This window comes from Lacerta agilis, chromosome 6, assembly GCF_009819535.1.
Source record: "Lacerta agilis isolate rLacAgi1 chromosome 6, rLacAgi1.pri, whole genome shotgun sequence".
In the NCBI taxonomy this organism is placed as follows: domain Eukaryota; kingdom Metazoa; phylum Chordata; class Lepidosauria; order Squamata; family Lacertidae; genus Lacerta; species Lacerta agilis.
The window spans coordinates 84,823,471-84,847,621 of record NC_046317.1 but is presented as its reverse complement, the minus strand read 5'-3'; the positions used below and the strand labels follow the sequence as shown (position 1 = coordinate 84,847,621).

At 47.3% G+C, this 24,151-nt stretch overlaps 1 protein-coding gene across 7 annotated transcripts in view; it reads right to left on the bottom strand.

The window, feature by feature from the left end:
• Positions 1 to 24,151, bottom strand: part of CDH4 (cadherin 4) — a 763,202-nt gene that overhangs the window by 26,916 nt on the left and 712,135 nt on the right. For all 7 annotated transcript variants that reach the window (XM_033153667.1, XM_033153668.1, XM_033153669.1 and 4 more), the window contains 2 exons: positions 13,162 to 13,347; positions 4,656 to 4,909 (listed from right to left, as the gene is read on the bottom strand). In XM_033153667.1, coding sequence (XP_033009558.1) covers positions 4,656 to 4,909; positions 13,162 to 13,347 — 440 coding nt within the window. The remainder of the gene's footprint in view (positions 1 to 4,655; positions 4,910 to 13,161; positions 13,348 to 24,151) is intronic.

Below are 24,151 nucleotides of genomic sequence, written 5' to 3'. Positions count from 1 at the left end.
CCCTCCTCAGCACGGTCCCTGACACCTGTGGTAAGCGCTGCTTACGGCATGGATACTGCCATGCTAGTGGTGGCAAAAGCATTATTTAGTAATACATGAACAGTAATATAAGCTATCTTCTTGTGATATGAAATGGGCATGACCCGTATAAGTTAATACTAGGGCTGGGTGATATCTGGTTTTCAACATCACAATATATCACCAGCTAAACATTGCAATATATTGTCTACAATAAGGATGGAACTATGCAGAAGCATTGGATGGCTTCACGGTTTTCCCCATGTTGTGATTTTTGCATCGTGCGCACACACGCGCACACACCATGATTCGCGATATATTGCCATGTTAAAAATTATGAAACCGACATCACAATATGCACTTCAAAATGGTTTGGGGTGATATATTGCCCAGCGCTAGTTAATACAAGAAAAGACGCAGCAAAGGATCCTGATCAAGACTGTTCAAATGAAAATGAAAATGAAAATAATAATAATAATAATAATAATAATAATAATAATACAGAACATTCATCTGGAAGAATAAAAATGCATGCATTTCCAGACACTCTTTATTAAAACTTGTGGACATGATAGCCATGTTCAAATATATACCGTATTTTTTGCTCCATAAGACGCACTTTTTTCCTCCTAAAAAGTAAGGGGAAATGTCTGTGCATCTTATGGAGCGAATGCATGGTCCCTGGAGCCAAATTGCCCAGGGGGGAAAGGCAGATCCTGCTTTTTCTGTTTTAGAAAGAGCTAAAGGCTAACAAGAGGGGGAGAGAGCTTGAAAGGAACCCGCTCAACAGCTGATTGCAGGAGATCGGGGAGGGAGATAAGAGAGCTAGCTCCCTTCCTGCCCCGCCCAGGCCCCTTGCACAGTAGGATCCTGGGAAATTGAGGATCCTGGGAAATTGAGTTTTTCAGCCATTTGGGGTTTCTGTTACTTTCCCTCTTGCTTTCTATTACTTGCTGGTGCTTACTAGTCTGTACTGGTTTGTACTGGTGCTTACTGGTTTGTACTGGTTCGCTTTTTTCTTGCTTCCTATTACTTGCTGGTGCGTACTGGTTTGTACTGGTGCTTACTGGTTTGTACTGGTTCGCTTTCCTCTTGCTTCCTATTACCTACTGGTCTGTACTGGTTTGTACTGGTGCGTACTGGTTTGTACTGGTGCTTACTGGTTTGTACTGGTTCGCTTTCCTCTTGCTTCCTATTACTTGCTGGTGCGTACTGGTGCTTACTGGTCTGTACTGGTTTGTACTGGTGTGTACTGGTTTGTACTGGTTCGCTTTCCTCTTGCTTCCTATTACTTGCTGGTGCGTACTGGTTTGTACTGGTGCTTACTCGTTTGTAAGCAATGCTTTTGCCCCTTTACAAAAGCTGCACAAATCTGAACTGATCCTCAAAAAGCAGGGCTTTTCCCTTTGCAAAAAAAGCTGCAAAACTTTGAACTGATTCTCAAAAAACAACAACCATGGGTTTTAGAGGAGGAAAACCAGAAAATATTTTTTCCCTGGTTTTCTCCTCTAAAAACGAGGTGCGCCCTATGGTCCGGAGCGTCCTATGGAGCAAAAAATACGGTAAAAGGATGTCATATAGAGGAGGGAGAAAGGTTGTTTTCTGCTGCTCCAGAGACACGGGGCAATGGATTCAAACTACAAGAAAGAAGATTCCATCTAAACATTAGGAAGAACTCCCTGACAGTAAGAGCTGTTCGGCAGTGGAATTTGCTGCTAAGGAGTGTGGTGGAGTCTCCTTCTTTGGAGGTCCTTAAGCGGAGGCTTGACAGCCATCTGTCAGGAATGCTTTGATGGTGTTTCCTGCTTGGCAGGGGGTTGGACTGGATGGCCCTTGTGGTCTCTTCCAGCTCTATGATTCTATGAAGCTGAACGTTGGAAGACTCAGGACACACAAAAGGAAATACTTCTTCATCTTGATGGCTAACAACATGGATAGCTTTTGAAGAAAATTAGGCAACTCATGGAGGATAAGGCTGTTGTTGTTCAGTCATTCAGTCATGTCCGACTCTTCGTGATCCCATGGACCAGAGCACGCCAGGCACCCCTGGCTACCCATAGCTACCCATGGCTATTAGCCACAATGCCTGTCTTCTCCCCCTACAGTTGCTGGAAGCCACAGGAGGAGAGAGTGCTGTTGCACTCAGGGGTTCTCATGGGCATTGTGGGAACAGGGTGCTGGACTAGAAGGGCCATCAAGAATTGCTGAACTCATGGGGAATTAAACTCTGCCCCCCCTTTTGCTGTTTTGACTGTGCCACTTGAATCGGACCTATGCAACATGGCTTGGAAAATCAGCCACAAACAGGGAAAGAGACACACGGGCCTTCTAGAGCTAAAGCTTGCAAGCGGAAGGAAAGCCGTCCAAGCAATAGAACCACCACCCAATTTTTCTTCTGCTCTTGGACCAGAAAATCCTAAGCTGGGTCTTTCCCACTCCACACAGCCGGGATGTACAGCCTGCATTTGATCGGAAGACAAACAGTTTTCCACCTGCACACCTCAGTGCTGCTACGAGTGAGGAAGGGAAATAAGCATCCTTCAAAAGCCCGGGAGCTTCAGAATGAAACAACTAAGAAAAATGGCCTTGTTAGCTGAGACATTCCCTCTGTCCTTAAAGGTTTCACTGCCTGTCCAAAGCCAACAGGCAGAGGCAGTGAGTAACCACCGTCATTTTCTGCTCCAGACAGCTCCATCCCAGGTGAAATATCTCAACCCTCTAATGATTATAAAATGTCACAAGTGATGTAAGTTTAATTGGCCCCGGCTCTTGTTCCACAGTGTGCCCTCCTGCTATATATCTAGCATTTGCAATAAAGGAGCAGACAGATAACCAGTGAGGCTAGGAGGAGCGTTAGAAACCCCCTTTTCCTTAGGACTCAGCTGAGCGCACTGTGGAGGACACAGGTCCTTCTCATTCAAATAGTATTTAAGCACACCCAGCTGTGTGTTGGGTTGCAGTTAGCAGCTCAAACGGATGGTTCAGAGGCACTCTGTCTCTGGAGTATATGTGTCTCTCAGCCACCATAGAGCATGAGAAGATAAGAAGAGCCTGCTGGATCAAACCAAGGACCCATGAAGCCCACCTCCCTGTTCTCACAGTGGCTAACCAGATGCCTATGGGAATGTCAGGATGCTGTCAGCGGCTCCCGGCTGGTTGCCCAGGAAAGTATAAAGACAAGGAAAAGTTTCTTACAGCCCTTTTTTATTTCAAACTTCACAGAGAGAGGCTATAGAACCCAGCCTCTTGGATAATGGTGTTGTCCTGAGTGAATCTCCACCCCCCTTCTCTCCTTCTTCCTCATTCGTCATCATCTCCTCTATGGGTGCCACTAAGTGCTATCTATCTTTGAGCTCTTTGCTCTCCTACTTTTAAGGCTCGCCAGGTTCTGGGAGATGGAGGGTCTGGAATGCTTTCTAGTGACAACGTATCAGCCAGCTGCTGCTCCGGCTCTGCCTGCTCCTCCTCTCCCATTATTTCCCAACTTTTCCTTCATCTGCCTCTGAGCTGTGACCTCCCTCAAACCAATGTTGTAAGTCTATACTGTCTTCCTCTTCCTCCTCCCTGGAGGGGTCAAGATGGGGAGGCAGTCTCCACCATTCCTCCTCCTCTGCCCAGCCCCTGACAGGGAAGCACAACAGCATTGTCCCCACCTGCAATTCCCAGAAGCTGGTATTCAGAAGCATATTGTCTCCAACCACAGAGGCAGAGCATAGCCATCCTGGCTAGTAGCCACTGGTAGCCTTATCCTCCATGATTTTGTCCAATCCTCCTTCAAAGAAGGTGGCCATGGTTTAACTACAAGTTGGTATAATTACACTTTCTTGTGTCTGTCCTGAATCTTCCAACCTCCAACTTCATCGTATGACCCCGAGTTCTAGCATTATGAGAGAGGCACATGAAAAAGTATGGGGAAATTTATACATGATAGGTGGAATTTAATATCATGCAATGACAATTGTTCTGGGAGTACAAGCATCTCTGTAGGTAGTTGTGTTTAGCTCTGTCTTGTGTCTGGAGACAATGAACGCTTCGTTATTTTGAACCAGGTGGGAGAGGAGTTTCCCCCCTTAACCGGGGACTCTGGAAGAAGCTGTCTGCTGGGAGCAGGAAACTTCTGAAGACTCAACCAGGGCTTGGCTGATACATTACACTGGTTGAGGTGTGGTAAACTACCAACTGACTTTCACAAGTCACCAGCAACCAACATGGTACCTATTTGACTCTAACTCCCATCAGTCCAAACCAGCATGATCAACGGACAAAGGCAGTGGGAGTCCAGCAATATATGGAAAGCACCATGTTGGCTATCCCTATAATATATATTCTTGCAGATATTTTCCTCCACATCTGCACATGATGTATGGTTAAAAAAAACCCCAACAACAACCCTCTTAGCAGGGTGATCCTATGATAATGCTACCCTGTATTCAGAGAGTTCAACCCAGAGCATTTTATCACAATGGTAGAATTGACTACACTACAAAACCCAGATTTGAGGCACACCATGTGCTAAATCATCTTCAGCATCCATATAGACAAAGGATAGTATTAAACAGACAGCGCCCCTTCTTCCCTGATATTTTCCAAGGAAATGCAATGCACATTCTTGCTTTAGATGGGGTGTTCCTTCTCACCTTACAGCTTGCTGCATGAACCGGTCAGGATCCACAGCTGAAAAAGTCATCAGTGCCGTCCCTGTAGGTACTCCTTCCTCCAGCCTGATGAGCTTGTGGTTTGTGGGGAAGTAGGGTGGTTCGTTGACATCGGTGACTGAAATGGTGACTCCTGCAGTAGACTGGAAGGACATTTGGATGCCACTGGCCAGGGGAGCTTGGTTGGACACCATCACGGTCAGCATAAATGCTCTGTTCATCTCATAGTCAACTTCCTAAGAAATGCAAAGAAATACACAAAAGAGACAGAAAATCTGTGCATGTGAGCTACAGACTGGAAATATGTTTTCACTAGCTATCTCATTATCTCACGGGAATTTGAGAGGCACATTTTAACTTTCAAGGGCAATAGCCACGGTCATTTTGAAAGAATGCCTTTTTAATGGCAAACAAACTTGACTGTTTACCTGGCATGCGTCCCTCATGGTTGAGTACATGCATTTGTCACATGGTCAGATTGCTTTAGATGATGTGGGACCGTCACTCCAAGTGGAAGACAGCATTTCAGAATAACATGACCTACGCTGTCCAGTCTGTGTAGATGCTTTCCTTGCATCCCACAACATAAGTGTCTTGGGAAAGGCTTCCGAAGGCAGAGATAGCTCTAGATTTGTGGGGGTCGCCGCCAAATAAATCCCTGCTGGGCACCCTTCTGCCTTAGCAGTCCTAGGTGGTGTTTGTGGTGCCACAATGCCATTTGAGCGAGACTATTTTGGAGACATTGTGGGAAAAGTAACCGGTGGCTCCCAGACCTAGCTATGCAGCAATGACCTTTTCCCTTCCCTAAAATGTGGGGGAGCAAGGCAGGCATCTGATGTGGGTCCTGCTGGAATCCTAAGCTATGTCATCTGCCCAGTGATGCTGTTTCTTGTGGCCTGCCCAAGTGGGTAGCCATATTAGCCTGTTGCAGGATGGATAAAAATATGTCTAGTGGCACCCTTAGAGGGTGATTCGTATTTATTTCAAAAACAAGTGATGGCTCTTCAAGTGCTCTGCCAAACAAAGCAATACAAAGCAAAAGACGAACAAAATAAAACTGTCAAAATAGCGTGCATTTAGTAAAATGCCTATAGTGTCCAGGTGTAGCACATATTGATTGATTGTCTGCATAAACCCTTGGAAGCAAGATAGGACACACAGCCAGCATTATATGGCACAGCTGATTGAACTACAGCGTCATAACAATAGCAGTATCATATATTAAGAAAATCTTTAATAAAAAATATTAAAAAACAATAGCAGCATCAATAATCATTATCGTTAGGATTTGTGTAACAAATTTATATACTGCAAAAAGAAAAATTTACCTAAGCAACATAAGAATGACAGAAAACATGCATTAAACAAAGAATTGAATTCAAACTTACCGGTATATTAAAAACCATTTGGTCACTCAGATAACTAATAACACATGGTTGTCTGCTCTTTGCAAAAAGCTTGATTTGCCACGAGTACTATTAATATTTATTTATTTTATTATCCATGCTTTCATACCAAGATGTCTTATGTTTCCCCACCCCACAAAATCAATAAAACATATATCCATAAAACATCGATTAAATACTAGTGGATACTGGGGGGGGGGGGCACACCGTATTATGAAGGCCTGTCTAAATACAGCTACCACTGCCGATGTCTAAATTGTACCTCTGATGATGATTATGATAATGGTGAAAATCAAGAAACCCTTTTGTCATTATTCTGTGCAAATCTAAATAGGATTGGATTGAAATGGTGGTCATAGTAACATGCAACTCTTTTACCAGTGTAATTTCAGATTTCTCGGGGAACCTTCTTTTTAAATCTGGGCTCCCAACCTGGGGGCTAATCCGAGCTACAAAACATCAGGGCTAAGATCTGAATCATCTTTTCGGTCGGAATATTGCATGCATAACTGCACATAAGGACTTTAGCCTATTTAAATGTGCCAGATCCACAGAGGCAGTGCCAGACAAGTCACTCACCCCAACATATTTAAGATGGAAGTGTTAATATGATAGATATCACTTCTCTACTTAGAAGTCTAACCTGTGAGACAAAGTTTCCACACCACCCTTGAAATGCACTTTGTTCCTGCTGTGTGTCCCCAATATATTTTGTGTGTTATCCACCACTTGCTGGCCACCTAATTTCTGATACATTTATGTCATAGGGCTTAATGGTCAGAACCCAACCTGTACATTTGCACTGTCAGAAGTCAGAACATGTACAAATCTATATCTATCTATCTATCTATCTATCTATCTATCTATCTATCTATCTATCTATCTACCATCTATCTATCTTCTTCAACAATTCAGAAGCTCAAAGCAGAAGACAGGATATTCACTATGAACATATGGCTTAATAAAAACTTGGTGGTGGCACATTTGGACAGACCGGCAAAGATTAAGTAAGCTTTCTCTAATATTTATTAGTTCACATCTCAAGGGGCCAGAACGGTGCTGTTATGTCAGGCACTGAAAACAAAAGTAACATGGCTAGGAGGCATTTAAGAAAGAATAGCTTACTGCTAGTAAAACATCTCAGGAGGAAAGGTTTAATTTCTCTCCCCCCCTGCTTCGGTTAACCTTGAGTGGAGTTATCAAAATAGAATTTGCTGAAACAGTTGGGTTGGAGTCAATGAATGGAATATAGGGGTTGAGAGCCTACTACGACATGAGTAAATTCTCCTATAACATACATTGAAAACACTCTTATGCCACTTCAGACTGCCATGGCTTCTCCCAAAGGACCCCCTTATTCCCCTCCCAGAGCTACAATTCCCAGAGCTCCCTGGGAATCGGGATTGAATGCTAAGCTACTCTGGGAATTGCAGCACGTTCATAATCTATCACACTGCTCACCCACAGGAAGAAGCCCTTTGCACCACTCATGTGTTTCAAAGATCTGGGAGGGTGGGTGTCCAGTCTTGGCACTCAATGAAATGTGGGTATGCCTAAGGGGACATGTTCAATGTAGCAGAGGCAGAGCTGGTGCAAACAGGAACTGAGCAGGAAGAGCAAAGAGTCTCTCAAGCACTATGGACTTTTGAGGAATTGTATGGTAAGACTACCAGAGGCACTGGCAAGCACACTAGCACTGATGGGCACTGCGTTGGCGACCCCCTGTTGCAAACTTCATGGTACTTTTCTCCAGTCTATGCCAGTAATTGGTAACTAGTAGCAGAGAGTTTGCTACCTGGAGAATGTTCAATGATATGAACACAGTCTGCAGCCTGAATCATAGAAGGGACCCAAGGGTGATCTAGTGATCCAACCCCCTGCTATGCAGGAATCTCAACTAAAGCATCCAAGACAGATGGCCATTCAACCTCTGTTTAAGAACCTCCAAGGAAGGAGAGTCCACCACCTTCCGAGGGAATCCATTCCACTGGCAAATAGCTCTTACTGTCAGAAATTTCTTCCTGATGTGTAGTTGAAATCTCCTTTCTTTCAACTTGAAGCCATTGGTTTGAGTTCTGCCCTCCAGAGCAGGAGAAAACAAGTTTGTTCCCTCTTCCAGAGAACCAGTGTGTAGTGGTGTAGTGGTTAAGTGCAGTAGACTCGTAATCTGTTGAACCGGGTTCGCGTCTCCGCTCCTCCACATGCAGCTGCTGGGTGACCTTGGGCTAGTCACACTTCTTTGAAGTCTCTCAGCCCCACTTACCTCACAGAGTGTTTGTTGTGGGGGAGGAAGGGAAAGGAGAATGTTAGTTGCTTTGAGACTCCTTCGGGTAGTGATAAAGTGGGATATCAAATCCAAACTCTTCTCTTCTTCTTCTTCTTCTTTCCTCTGTCACAGCCCTTGAGATATTTGAATATGCCTATCATATCTCCTCTCAGCCTCCTGTTTTCCAGTCTAAACATACCTAGCATCTTCAACCATTCCTTATAAGGCATGGTTACCAGAGCCTCGGTCATATTGGTTGCTCTCCTCTGCACACATTCCACCTTGTCAACATCCTTGTGGTATCCAGAAGGACCACAACAAAGTGGTAGAGCATCTGCATCACACACAAAAGGTCCTTGGCATCTCTAGGTAGGGGCTGAGAAGCTCCCCTGTCTGAAGACCTGGAGAGCTACTGCCAATCTGTGTAGACATCATTGAGTTGGATGAACCAATGGTCTGATTCAGCCTACAACAACGTCCCATGTTTGTTCTCATGGAGGGCAAGCATAATTTTAATAATAATAATAATAATAATAATAATAATAATAATAAATTATGCCCATAATTTCCCTGCTTCGGGCCAGCAACCCCTCCTGCCAAATGTGAGGAAACCCTCTGAGATATTAAAGTGTTGTGCTGACTGTTTATGATGAGTCGACTATACATTTTTGTCCCATTGTCGCCCAGATGCCCTGTTTATTACATATTATTTCATTGTTTCTCTAAAAGCCTAGACAGGTCCTTCCTAGTGGCCCTGGAGTTTGAGAGGGTTGCTACGACCTCTTACTAGTGGAACTGACAGCACATAATGCAGATAAATCGGGCTATGTCTGAGAGATATTTTTTTATTACAATATATATATAAAATATAATAATAATAATGTATCTTTTTGTTCTAAAGGCATCTTCAACTATCGGGAACAAGCTACAACTTCTCGCTGTTATGTCAGGAGTCAGACAAACAATAACGGAGAATGCCTCCATTTCAAAACCATTTCTGTAATCCACGCAGGGTTCATATTAACATTTTATTGAGCCAGATGCCACAGGGCATCAATTGCAGCACTTGGAGACTCTGTGTTGTCCCTACGTGGAACGGAAAGCCAGACTCCCCTCTCCTCCTCGTCCCCCCACCCCCCCCTTTACAAGGCTTGCGAGGGAGATAAGTATCTTGCACCACTAAGGAAATAGCTTTCGTTGAGATGAAAAAAACAAAATTGAAATTGTACATCATACGCTGCCTCTTGGCACACAAAGTTCGCAGACAAACTTACAGTGAAAGCCGGTTAAAAGGGCTGCAGCCGCGCAGGTTTTAGTGAGGGATCCAGGAAGCCTCTGAAGAGTTCTTTGATTGATGTGACTTTTAAAAAGTGTGCCATCCAGTTGTTTGGGATATGCTGGGTCCTCAACCCCACTCGATACAAACCATGGCGAATTTGTCAATTTAGATTTTTCTCTGCTTTTTTTATTTTATTTTGCCTTTTCTGCATCCATTCACTTTTGTTCTCCTCACAGACACATGTTTATATTTATTTAAGGCATTTATTTATTTATTTATTTATTTATTTATTTACTATTGATTATATTTATATCCTGCCTTTCTTGTGGTGTGGTGGTTAAGAGCGGTGGACTCATAATCTGGTGAACCGGGTTTGCTTTCACAGAGTGTTTGTTGTGGGGGAGGAAGGGAAAGGAGAATGTTAGCCGCTTTGAGACGCCTTCGGGTAGTGATAAAGCGGGATATCAAATCCAAACTCTCCTCCTCCTCCTCCTCCTCCTCCTCGGTGGTGTATATGGCCCTCCCCCTCCTAATCTTATTCTCACAACAGCCTTGTGAGGTAGGTTTGGCTAAGAGACTGGGACCAGTCCATTCAGTGAGCTGCAGACACCACCCATTAACACAGCAACCAATAACACGCACAATAGCCGCTGACAACCTCGGCAGCAACCAATCAGATGTCCACCCTATGCACTACCCATGTATAAGACGACCCCCACTTTTTAGCATGAATTTTAAAGGGAAAAAAAACCTCATCTTATACACGTAAAAGTATGGCAAGTCCTTTTATTAAGGGTGGGAGAACAAGGTATGGAGGTCAAAGTTGTTGAGCTTTTCTTGGGAAGGAAAGCCCTGTTTTCGGGGGTTCAGGTTAAAGTTGTTGAGCTTTTTATTTTTTAAGGAGGAGGAAAGCCCCATTTTGGGGGATGCAGGGCTTTTTTTGGGGGGAGCCAAAGTTGTTTAACTTCTTTGGGGGGGGAGCCAGTGATCTACCAGTGATCTACCACAGATGTCCAGTGATCTACCAGTAGATCACGATCTACCTGTTGGACGTGCCTGTTATATATCATATATAACAGGAAAAAAGTGGCTTTCATCCTAATTTCAAGGATGATTTCTTGGAGAAATTGTTCCCGTTTCTGGCACGAGGCCTCTAAACAGGGATGAAGGCAAGGCTTGGTGAACTCAAGGTGCCAGAAAGGAGCAACAAAAATGATCAAGGGGCTGTAGAAATTCCCCCGTTGAGGAAAAGTTATGACGTTTGGTGCTTTTTCCTTCAGAAAAAGGCAAGAGAGGGACAACATGATAGAGCTGTATAATATTATGTATTGTGGACTAAGAGGGCGGGCGGGAGATTTCCTCCATCTCTTAGAACTTGAGGCTATTCAAGGAAGATGAATGGTGGGAAATTCAGGGCAGATTAAAGGAAGTATTTCTTCACACGGCAAAGATCTAAACTGTGAAATTCACTCTCCTACAAGATGTAGTGATAGCCACCAGTGTGGATGACACCTACACTTTTAATTGTTCTCTGAGACATGGAGGAAAACCAGGACATTCCAAGTCAACTCAGAAACTGAGGTGGCTTCTGCAATTGGGACACTTGGAGGGAATGCGACGGGGCCTTGTTTTCTTCCCACTCTCCCTGATAAACAGCCACCTCTGGCTCAGCAAAAACGTGTACAGATGGATCAGGTGAACAGGATAAATTCAATGCAATTTCAAGCTTTCAGTTTGACATGACATGATGGGCTGTTTCCATGTGGTTTCTTTGTGTTTCTGTTGAGAGTGGTTGCACAGCTATAGGAAGTCAAGCTTGGGATGAGTTACAAGTTGAGGATGGGGTGGGGGGGAAGTCTACCCCCCCCCCCAGGAAATGCTGAATAAGAGCTGGCTTAGCATGTCCCTGTGGCATGGGGATGAACATGCAAATACCTTCCCTGCCCAATGCTCCTCACTTCTTGCCTTTGAAGCTGCGTTAAAACTCTAGTGATACCTCAGGTCAGGCATCCCCAAACTCGGCCCTCCAGATGTTTTGGGACTACAACTCCCATCATCCCTAGCTAGCAGGACCAGTTGTCAGGGATGATGGGAATTGTAGCCCCAAAACATCTGGAGTGCCAAGTTTGGGGATGCCTGGCCTAGGGCATCTGAAGAGCCAGACATATTCAGACTCCAGGCCCTTGGTTCCCTTCCCTGTCAGAGAGTGATTCTCAGGCAGCAAGGCTGTTGGATTCCATGGGACAATTCTGAACGGATTGGTAAAATGCTACCATTGATGATGAAGAAAGATGCAAGCAACAGAAGATTGTCTTATAGGTCATGGATTGAATTCAAGAAAAGGGCGATGAAAAGGGACGAGGTTTTAGGTGTGTGTGTGTGTGTGTGTGTGTGTGTGTATGCGTGTGTGAAGGCTGCAGGAACCACAGATGGAGCAAGTTAAAATGACTTTAAAAATAATAATTGCTTAACGAGGTAGCAACTGTGAATGTCCCCAAGGTCAATGCAAGAACAAGCTCACAAGCTTCTCCCCACATCCTGGTGGCATTTCACGGATGGCATTGCATTCGGAGGCAGGGCAGTTTGTTAGGTAGCGGCAAATGTTCTTTGCCCATGAATCACTCTTTCACAATGCTGCTCTTTCAACTTTAGCAGTGCAGCATAGTACATTAAAAAAAATTGCTGCTATGGGAAGGTCACACTTTTCAAAAGATTGAAAAAGCTCTGTTCTCAGCAACATGCTTGCAAAAAAAGAAGATTCTTTTCGAGAACAGTGTATTGGCCACACTGCGCAAGTCCTTGCCGATCAGAGCAGCCTATTCATTCGCACATCCTTTCTTGTCTCGATGGTCTATGCCTCAGACTCTATGGAAAACAGCTGCAGGAATCTTATCTGCTAACTGATTCACTTGATGTTCTCTGTGCATAATAACACATGGGGAGAGAAGGTGTTGACCCGAGCTGCTGATTTTCTAAGCAGCATTTTCAAACAAATAGCAAATGTGGGTTTCTTTTTGGAAAGACAAAAGGCAACAATTGCCTCCACATACAGGTTAATGGTATGGGCATTGGGCTCAGAGTCTAAAACTTAAACGAGATATTATCAGGTATGTGAAGTTGCCGCTGATGTTGGTAATGTCTCATTTTGAAGTGGAGGTGAGATGCGGAACAGCCAAGCAGAATTGGCTGGATCCAGAGTTGGACTTGGTTAGTGTAGACCCATTGAAATCAATAGGGTGAATTGGTCATGCTAATTTAAGGGCCTATTCAGTGAGAGACATGGCCTGGGAAGAGGAGTTGTGGCGAGACAGGTTCTGAGGAAACCCCTGAGGGCAAGCTAAAAATTGGAGGTAGAGAGTTGCACCCACCGTCTTCACCCTTGCTATAGTCCTTTATGGTCCAGACCCCTTCCTTAGAAGATCTTGACTAACTCTTCTACAGACAGAAATCTCCCATAAATTGCCCACGATAGAATTCCAAATGGGGTGAGTAGAACCATGGGGTCCCCAAATGAGGTGAGCAGCACAATGTACATACCCTCACAACTGTTACCAACCCTTCATTGGTAATGGGGTCTGTCCTGATGGTGAAGTGACCAGAAGGGTCCCCACTGATAATCCGGTAAACGGCATTCCAGTTGGGCGAGTGAGGCTGATCTCTATCCATGACTGTCAAATTAGCGACCACAACTTCCACTCTGTTTTCTGGGACCTCACCGGAATACTGAAAAAGAAAAAGAAAGTGCTGTTAGAAGCATGCATGCATGTTTGTTTGTTTGTGTGTGTTTGGTGATCTTCACATAATGGAAGACCAACTGGGATGGTACAGAAAACGTGTGAGCCCAGCGTTGACTTTTTCAAGTGCCCTTTTCAGACAACCGAGTGAACTCTTGGAGTGTGTGTGTGTATTGGAGAAAGTGCCCATTGCCTCTCCAATGCATGTTCACCTGGTTGTCTGTACGCTTGGAGGCTCTGAACAATCAGAGGTAAACAAAGAGGTCCAGCAACAGCAAGTGCATTCCCAATCTGCCTCCCCTGTTTATTTTGCTAATTAATTAATTAAGAATTTTCTATACCACCCTCCAACAAAAATGATGATACCGCGGTTTACAACAACGACGGAAATATTTAAAAAACACTTAAGAAATTAGAACATTGACAGTAATTATCATAAAATACATAATGAAAGATACTCGGAGTCGAGTGTGAATTTCATGCTCTTTATTCAGCTCATAGTAGTGAGGAATGTAGTTCCCCCAAAACGTTTGCTTTATATACACTATTTACACAATGGGCCCCACGTGATTGGCTAATTCCGGGATACTCCTGTATGCCAATCAGAGTGTGGATTCACTTCCACCTGGAGCTGGATTGGGTGGCTCCTGCGGACCAATCAGACTGCTGCAATCTCAATCCTATTGTTCTGGGACCAATCAGGCTGCTGCAATCTCAATCCTATTGTTCTGGGACCAGTCAGACTGCTGCAATCTCAATCCTATTGTTCTAGGACCAATCAGCCTGCTGCAGTTTGGATCCTATTCAACTCAGTACATAACACCCCTCCCCTCTAAGTTCCAGTCCTGCCTGGGAGGTTGCATCCATAGTCCTCAAGGTACGCTGGTCGCCTACGTGTGCGTTGCGGCCTGGGCTGTTCCCTGGTCAGGGGTTCTGGTTCTGGCTCGTGTTCCGAGGCTGCTGGTTGTGATGGGGCTGTTTGGTCTGGCGCAACCAGCTCGCTCTGTCGTGGCTCTGGTTCCGGTGCCCTTTCGGCCTCGCGTGTCCTCTCAGTATTTACTGATTCTGCCTCCCCTGCCGGCCCCTCCTGCTCTACGGGTCTTAATGCCCCACTGTTCCCTTGGGACTCCTCTGACCTGTCCTCCTCCTGGTTTTCTCCTGGGAATCGTCGCCGTAGCTGGTCGCATTGGCGGCGCCAGCATTGCCCCCCCTCTGTTAGCACCTCGTATGACACAGGGCCCGTCACCCTGGTGACTGTGGCGGGTACCCATGCTGGGCCTGCCCCAAAATTCTTTGCGTACACTGGATCCTGGGCCACAAAGGTCCGGGGGTTCCTGCCTTCACCCACCACTACCTCATCCTGAGCTCTGTCAGGGTGGAGGCGGTCCAGTCTGATTGCAAGGCGCCGGCCCATTAGTAGTTCAGCGGGGCTCCGGCCAGTCGTTGAGCTGGGGGTGCTGTGCTGTGCTAGAAGGAATGTGGCAAGGCGGTACTCCCAGTCCCCTTGCGTCATGCGGCGTAGGGTGTCCTTGGTGGTCCGCACCATGCGCTCTGCTTGGCCATTGGTGGCAGGGTGGAATGGTGCTGAGCGGATGTGGCGGATGGCATTCTGCGTTGTGAAGGTCAGGAATTCTTCTGACGTAAATGCGGTTCCGTTGTCTGAGACGAGAGTGTCAGGGAGTCCATGGGTTGCAAACAGCCTGCGTAGTACCTTGATGGCTGCGGACGTAGAAGTGGATGGTACCAGTGCGACTTCCAGCCATTTGGTGTAGGAGTCCACCACTATGAAGAATGTTTTCCCCTGGAAGGGGCCCGCGAAGTCCATGTGCAGGCGTGACCATGGTGCTCGGGCGGACTCCCAGGACTGCACTGGGGACCTTGGGGGATCTGGGCGGGATTCTTGGCAGGCCTGGCAGTGTTTGACCCAGGTCTCTATCTCTCCGTCAATCCCTGGCCACCATACATAACTCCTGGCGAGGGCCTTCATTCTCACTACCCCTGGGTGTGTCTCGTGAAGGGCTGCAAGGACCCTTTTGCGAAGGGGCTCAGGAACGACGACCCTGCTTCCCCATAACAGGCACCCCTTGTGGGCCGACAGTTCATGTTTACGGGTTGTGTAGCCAGCAAATTCTGGCCCGGGGCTGCTGCTGGGCCCTCCCCTCCACACCCAGTCCAGGACCCGGGAGATGACCCTATCTTTCTTGGAATGGTGTGCAACTTCTTGTGCCTGAATAGGGCGGTCGGGAAGCAGCTCCAGGCTCATAACCTCTTGTGCGGGTGCTGGGTCGGGGCCTGTTTCTGGTAGTGGTAGCCTGCTGAGGGCGTCTGCGTGGCCCATCGCTTTCCCAGGGCGGTGAATCAGTGCATACTGGTAGCCGGCAAGGAAAATTGACCACCTGAGGACACGAGGAGACAGCACTTGGGGGGTCTGCTTTTCGGGGGCAAACAAACCAAGCAACGGCTTGTGATCAGTCACCACGGTAAAGGGCCGCCCGTACAAGAAATCATTGAATTTTTTTACGCCCTTCACGATTGCCAGACCTTCCTTGTCGATTTGCGAGTAGTTCCGCTCGGCTGCGGTGAGTGTCTGGGAAAAGTATGCCACTGGCACCTCTCTTCCATCTGGGAGTTGGTGTCCAAGGACAGCGCCAATGCCGTAGGGTGAGGCGTCGCATGCTAGCACCACCGGCAGCCTCTCATCGAAGTGTGCCAAGACCGAGTTTGAGACGAGCAAGTCCTTGACTGCCTGGAATGCGGCCTCCTGGCGCTGGCCCCACACCCAAGGGGCCCGCTTGTCCAGGAGTCTGTGTAGGGGCTCTGCTACTGCTGCCTTATGGGGAAGGAAGGCATGGTAAAAGTTCAATAGCCCCAAGAAGGCCTGAAGTTCAGTCTTGCCCTTGGGCGCTGGGGCATCACAAATGGCCCGTACCTTGTCCCCAGTCGGGTGGACCCCTTCTGCATCCACCATAAATCCCAGGAAGTCCACCTGAGGTACTCCTAGTAGACACTTTTCCCCCTTCACCTTGAGACCCGCCGTCTGGAAACGGTGCAGAACGGTGCGAAGGCGGTCCTCAAACTCCTCTGCCGTGGGCCCGGCAATCAACACATCATCGAAGAAGGGGGTGACGCCAGGAATCCCTTTAAGCAGCGAGTCCATTAGATTCTGGAATATGCCTGGTGCCACGCTGACACCGAATTGCAGCCGCTTTACCTTGAACGCTCCCCTGTGCGTCACAATCGTCTGTGCCTCTGCTGTGGCTTCATCTACTGGCAGCTGTTGATAGGCTTGGGCCAAGTCCAGCTTGCCAAAAATTTTTGACCCAGCCAGGGTGGCGAGGACATGGCTGACCACTGGCACTGGGTATGCGTGGGCCATGAGGGCCTTGTTTATGGTACATTTGTAGTCTGCGCAGATGCGGACTGAACCATTAGGCTTGACGGGTGTGACGATCGGGGTTTCCCAGGTGGCATTAGGCACAGGCTCCAGCACTCCTTGCTCCACGAGCCGGTCCAATTCCTCGTCTATACGGGGTTTCAGGGCGAACGGGACCCGACGGGCCTTGAGCCTGACAGGTCGTACTGTGGGGTCCAGCTGTAGGGCAACAGGGGGGCCCGTATACTGTCCCAATTTCCCATCGAAAACCGCCGGAAACTCCTTGCATATGGCGTCCACATCCATTTGTAAGCTAGTGCGGTTCACCCCGGTGACGGCTAGCCCCAGTGGTCCAAACCATGCCAATCCCAGTAAGCTAACATAGGAGCCCTTGACCACGAGCAAGTCCAGTTGCCGCGTCCGCCCTCGATATTGCACCCTGAAGGTCCCCACCCCCATTGTGGGGACCTTACGTTTCTGGAAGTCCCGGAGGGTGAATGGGGCCGGCCTGAGTTTGGGACCCCCACTAGGGCACAGTTTCCTTAAAGTCCGTGCCGAGATTATGGATAGGGTTGAACCTGTGTCCAGCTCCATGCGGCACGGGGCCCCCTCTATCTGTACCTCTACATAAATTTTCTCTATGTTGGGGTGGGGCAACTGGTATACCTGGTAGTCCGTGGTCTCCGTCGAGTTGCCTTGGTGCGTTGGGCCCCGGGACCTGGGGCTCTTGGGGCGGTCATCTGATGCCTGGCGTCGGGTGGGCCGAGCCCGACACACCCGGGCGATGTGGCCTGATTTTCTGCACTTCCTGCATTCGGCATTGCGGAAACGGCAGGTCCTCCTCTCGTGATTCTCCCCGCAGCTTGCGCAGTTCCCTCCTTCTGGTCGAGGCAGCTGTGGTGTGCGCACGGCTTGAGTGCGCTGCTGTACTCTGTGCACCTCCTCCCTGTCTGATCCTGAATCGTCGATGAGGTCCTCCTGGTGGACCCTTGGTTGGGACGGCACGCTCGGCCGTGCCTCTTGCATCGACCTCTCGGCGGCTTCTGTTGCCAGGGCCTCCTCCAGAATGACCTGGAACGTTAGGTCCTTCTTGGCATAGAGGCGTCGTTGCAGCTTCTCGTCCCTCAGGCCACCGACGAGGCGGTCACGCAGCATGTTCTCCAACTCTGAGAAGTTGCAGAACCGAGCGGCTTGGCGGAGGGAGGTCACAAACCCCGTTATGGTTTCCCCAGGGGCTTGCCGCTTTGCATAGAAGGCATTTCGACGAGCCACCACCGAGGGCTGTGGCGAGAAGTGCCCCTTCAGCCGTTCCACTATTGTTTTGTAAGGAACGGTAGCGACATCATCAGGCGCAAGGAGAGCCCGGGCTATTTCGAATGTCTCCTCTCCGCAGACGCTGAAGAATATCGCCCTCTTCTTGGCATCGTTGGTGACCCCTTTAGCTTCTAGAAGAAAGGTGAAACGGGTGGCATATCCTTCCCAGTCTCCTGATGCTGGGTTGAACGGCGAGAAGCTGCTGTCTGTTGCCATCTTGAGTTCCTTGGGACCCGGAGCTGAAGCCTGGATACACGGTGCGAGGCAGCTGTGCGGCAGGTGGCGTTGCTGCGGTGCTGTGTGTTGCAGTCAGCTCAGCGGGATCCCACCTTCGTCGCCAGTGAAAGATACTCGGAGTCGAGTGTGAATTTCATGCTCTTTATTCAGCTCATAGTAGTGAGGAATGTAGTTCCCCCAAAACGTTTGCTTTATATACACTATTTACACAATGGGCCCCACGTGATTGGCTAATTCCGGGATACTCCTGTATGCCAATCAGAGTGTGGATTCACTTCCACCTGGAGCTGGATTGGGTGGCTCCTGCGGACCAATCAGACTGCTGCAATCTCAATCCTATTGTTCTGGGACCAATCAGGTTGCTGCAATCTCAATCCTATTGTTCTGGGACCAGTCAGACTGCTGCAATCTCAATCCTATTGTTCTAGGACCAATCAGCCTGCTGCAGTTTGGATCCTATTCAACTCAGTACATAACACATAAATTGGCATCGTGACTTAAAAACTTCTTAAAGGTCGTCTGAAGGACAGTTCTCTAATGGGAGGTCTGTCAAGTCCAAGCCTGGTTTAAAGATAAAGAACCACAAGGATGGAGACTGTGAGTGGCCATGAAGTTGACCATCAATAGTCAGCACCTGAATAGCAGAATGAGGAGGTCCGCAGGTCATCTGGTAACAGTTTCTCCCACTACAATACAATGGAGGCTGGTCCAGCAGGCGAAATGGGGCATTGCCATGCCAACCTCATCCAGTCCCACCTTGCCTGCCTTCTTACAACCAGTCCAAAGGGTGGTCCTACCTGTCAAGCTTCCTCCTCCTTACTCTCATTGTTGTCCTTGTGGAAGTTGGTAGGCAGGAGGAGCTAAAATTAGTTGCCTCTGCCTGCCATTGGTTTGGACCCACCTACTGTTGCCCTTTCTGCCTTCCAGTGCCTTAGCATGCCACCTGGGAGGGAGCGAAACTGATGGGAGTACAGATGCACACTCAACTGCCTAAAAGTGTCCACGACTTTCAGGAGATTGCAGCTGCAGAGATAAGACACGAAGAGGTGTCCCGTTGTCTGGAGAGGTCACTTCCTGGTTCTCATGGAGAAGCTATTTCCAATGGAGCCAAGTGATAGAAGCGTGCAGCTGTATTGAGGCAGCATTGGGTGTTGAAATTTGGCACCCCTTAACAATTTTGCACCTGGGGCAACCACCCCTGTGCCCCTCGCTCTAACCAACTGAGCTATTTAGGAACTTGGGAAGCTGCCTTATAGTAAGTCCATTATGGTCTACACTGGGGTAGCACGTCTCCAGAGTTTCAGGGGGGAGGCATTCCCAGTCTTATCTGGCAATGCCAGGGATTGAACCCGCGGCCTTTTGCATGCAAAGGAGATGCTGTACCAAAGAGCAGTGAGCACACACACAAAGAGAGGGGGGGGGAGCCTCTGAAGCTTGCATTAGACTTTCACAGGAAAACTGTACTTTTATCTATATTCGAGAGCTAATAAAGAGAGAAGCCCTTTCATCAAACTACTTGACTTCTGGGGCCTTGTGCATTGCACAGAAACTAGCAGAGTCTGCCTTTGAGAACACAATAGCCTTTCATCTGTAACCCAAGACTCCTGTACGCTCCAGCCCTGATACTATCATCTTGTTAGGAAGAAAAATTGTGAATTTATCCAAAATGGGATCTCATCCCAGTCTTAGTGATGGAGCTCCTGTGCCAATGACCTTTAAGAGCTCTTTGGCTCAACAATAGAAGATCTTTATCTCGCAAACTCTTGGAGGGGGTGAGGGTGGAGAGGACACGTTAAAATTCTGATCTGATAAAAATAATAATAAAAAAAGGCAAGCAAGCAGGGGCTTCTGTTTTCAAGCTTTGTCGAGCTTGCTTTCTCATCGAACATGTTTCGGGCCCGAGGAATGGATAATGTGAAACAGGAGCCAACCCAACATTTCTCAGGGAAATATTTGATCGTGGGGGGTAACCCAATAGTGCTGCTTCAGTGAGAACTGTTTGAATATATATATATTTGGTAACCAGCTCAATGTAGAATCATAGAATTGGAAGGGACCACAAGGGTCATCTAGTCCAACCCACTGCAATGCAGGAATCCTTGGCTCAATATGTCTCGAACCCACGACCCTGAGATTAAGTGTCTTGTGGCACCTCAGGTGAATGGGTAATTAACTAGATCTTCCCTTGATTTCAAGCAAAATCCAGTTTCTGAACCAAGGTAGTGAAAATAAGCTGAGGAAGGAATATGTTATGCAAATTAAGCACATTTTATTCTGCAATTATGTTTTTGTGGGGGTTTTTTCTTCTTCTTCTGGCAAACACAATAGACCAAAAAGAACAGTAGTCTCGAGAGCATTTTGGACTGAGAATTTGGAGAATTTCTAAGCATTCCTTTTAACCTCTAGAATGGGGTAGGAAACCTGTGGCCCTCCAGAGGTCATTGGACAACCAAGTCCCATCTGCCCCTGCCAGCATGGTGAACAGTCAGATGGGAGTTTTAGTCTCTGGAGGGCTTCAGGCTCCCTTTCCCTGCTCCAGAAGAAGTTATCTAGAAAATGTAAGTCTATTGCTGTGAAGTAACAGAATCACAGAGAATGTGCTCCAAAGTGTCAAAAGTTATTGGAAGAATGTCCAGAGGTAGCAGGAATCAGTATTAAATCTGTACATGAAAAGTTGCTGAAGTATACACTCTAAGATAAGATTGCTTTTATCTGTGCTCGGAGCGGAATGCATTTGCAGTTTCGTCCTTCGCTGAGAGCAAACCCTCAAGATCACTTTAAGCACAATAGCTATCCCATAACACTTGAGTTGGATGAAGCATGCATTAGGCTGGTGCAGTCATAGTAAGTGGATAATCTTCATCCCCCCCACCCACTTCAAGGAAGATGAGGATTCAAACCCCCTTTTTGGGGGACCCTAAATGCTGACCCAGGAAGTAGTAGTGACTCCACATGCATTGTTTTGGATGAAAGGATATCCGATCATAAGTGTGCAGATGTGGATTCTTAGGCTGACTCCAGACTGTCACTGTTGTGTGGGAAGGATTCAAAAACGTATTGAAAATTCAGGTTAGCCCCAGTAAAGTGGATTAAAGGGTTCTATGGCCCTAGCACAGCCAATTCACTTGTTGTTGTTTCCAGTTATGGAAATGATTGAGAAATGCATTGAAAAGTGTGCGCTGAATGAATGGGAAGCAGCGTAAGCGCCACACAAGCAAATAAGGATGGATGTTCATTGTCATGCATAGTGTTAGCACCATGTAAGCGTTGCACAAGCAAATCAGGATAGGTTGGCCACTTAAAGTAAAGGTAAAGGGACCCCTGACCATCAGGTCCAGTCGTGTCTGACTCTGGGGTTGCGGCGCTCATCTCGCTCTATAGGCCAAGGGAGCCGGCGTTTGTCCACAGACAGCTTCCGGGTCATGTGGCCAGCATGACTAAGCCGCTTCTGGCGAACCAGAGCAGCGCACAGAAACGCCGTTTACCTTCCCGCTGGAGCGGTCCCTATTTATCTACTTGCACTTTGATGTGCTTTCGAACTGCTAGATGGGCAGGAGCTGGGACCGAGCAACGGGAGCTCACCCCGTGGCAGGGATTCGAACCGCTGACCTTCTGATCAGCAAGCCCTAGACTCTGTGGTTTAACCCACAGCGCCACCTGGGTCCTTTGGTTGGCCACTTACTCATCACCAAAAGAAGAGGAAACAAATAACCCAAAAAGAAGACAAAAGGGGACACCGATTCGCGAAATACGTTTGCATATGCTAATTTATATTCACAGATGTAAATCTAGCATATAACTGAACTAGAAATACAGTGCATCTCGCCAAACTGACCAGGTGAATTGTGTGGTTAACCTGGTTTTCTGTCCAGGCGCTAATTGTTGACCGGCCCATGATTTCATTTCCAAATTTTTAAAATCATTAAATGGACCTAAGACTGGGCAGCCCTTCAAATGAAGGACTGCCCTCTGTAAAGTGAGACACATGGTCAACCTCACATTAGAAAGCGAGGAATACCACTGAGAATTGTTTGCCCCAAAGACCCACACCCAGCACCAAAGCTGTGATGCATGTATGCTCCTCCCCTTATATTTCATTTCAGCAGCAATACACATGCATCCTAGCAGATAGAATCCCTCTAGTAGAATGAATGGGCAAACACGTGAGCCCAGAAGGAGTTCTATGGATCTGAGTGATGGATGGGATTGTCCCTCTCCTGTGAGGAACCACAGCCAAACCTCTTACAATAGCTATCGTAAGCAAAGACAACCTCCTCATGCAGGGAAATAATACCTCAATAACAGAGATTGGGAGGTTATAAGCAACTAAATTCTACTCAGATTAGATCCATTGAAATTAATGGAAAACGTAGGTCTATTTTTATTTCAGCGGGACTACTCTGAGCAGGACTTAGTTGGTGACAACTCAGATAATAAACCGAAGGGGATCGCCAAAATCTCCACATTCTGCATATGAGCATCCCTGAGACATCTGGCAGGGATCTTCTTCTGGTTGATATAGATTTCTCCATATGAAAGAGTCCATAAATGAACTTGATAACTCTCGCTCAGTATTTTGCATGGTTGGAGAACAGCTTAATCCATACCAGCATCGTAAAGTGTTTTTTTTATTTTTAAATAAAGGAGGGCCTCTATCTGATAAATCAAAGCTAGGCTTTTAATATTAACCACCCACTTTCTCATAATGAGTTTTAAATTAATCCCCCCTCCCCACTAGACAGCAAAGTATGCACAAGTTTTTCAAGGACCTTTGAGGACTGAAGGGGAAGAAGAAATGGTAAGAATATTTGAACTGATTCAGATATTGGATAGGAGACATAATGCTTCTATCCAAAAAGGAGGAGGAAGGGAAGGAACATGTAATATTATGTTGCCAGCAGCATGCTGCGGTGGGCCTGCTACTCTGTAAACCCCCACCAGATTTTTTCAGGTGGGGGAGTTAGAATTGCTCCCTTGCCATGAGGGAGAATGTCAGGCCCAAGGAAGAGCAAGTGACTGCGTTTGGATTTAAGCACAAATGAGACATTTAGGCGGGTGGGTATGGAAGAGTCCTGAATGCGGTAACTGTGCCCCTGTAGGACCAGGTGTGCAGCCTGGGAGTCATTTTGGACTCACAGCTGTCCATGGAGGCGCAGGTCAATTCTGTGTCCAGGGCAGCTGTCTACCAGCTCCATATGGTACGCAGGCTGAGACCCTACCTGCCCGGGGACTGTCTTGCCAGAGTGTTTATCTCCCGCTTGGACTACTGCAATGCGCTCTATGTGGGGCTACCTTTGAAGGTAACCCAGAAACAACAACTAATCCAGAATGTGGCAGCTAGTCTGGTGACTGGAAGTGGCCTCCAAGACCACATAACACCGGTCCTGAAAGACCTACATTGGCTCCCAGTACGTTTCCGAGCACAATTCAAAGTGTTGGTGCTGACCCTTAAAGCCCTAAATGGTCCCGGCCCAGTGAAGGAGTGTCTCTGCCCCCATCATTCAGCCCGGACACTGAGGTCCAGCTCTGAGGGCCTTCTGGCAATTCCCTCACTGTGAGCAGTGAAGTTACAGGGAACCAGGCAGAGGGCCTTCTCAGTAGTGGCGCCTGACCTGTGGAATACCCTTCCAGCAGATGTCAAAGAAATGAACAACTATCTGCCTTTTAGAAGACATCTGAAGGTAGCCCTCTTTAGGGAAGCTTTTAATATTTGATGAATTGTTGTATTTTAATATTTTGCTGGAAGTCACCCAGACTGGCTGGGGAAACCTAGCCAGATGGGCGAGGTATAAATAATAAATTATTATCGCTCTGGCGGGAAAGTAAATGGCGTTTCCGTGTGCTGCTCTGGTTCCCCAGAAGCGGCTTA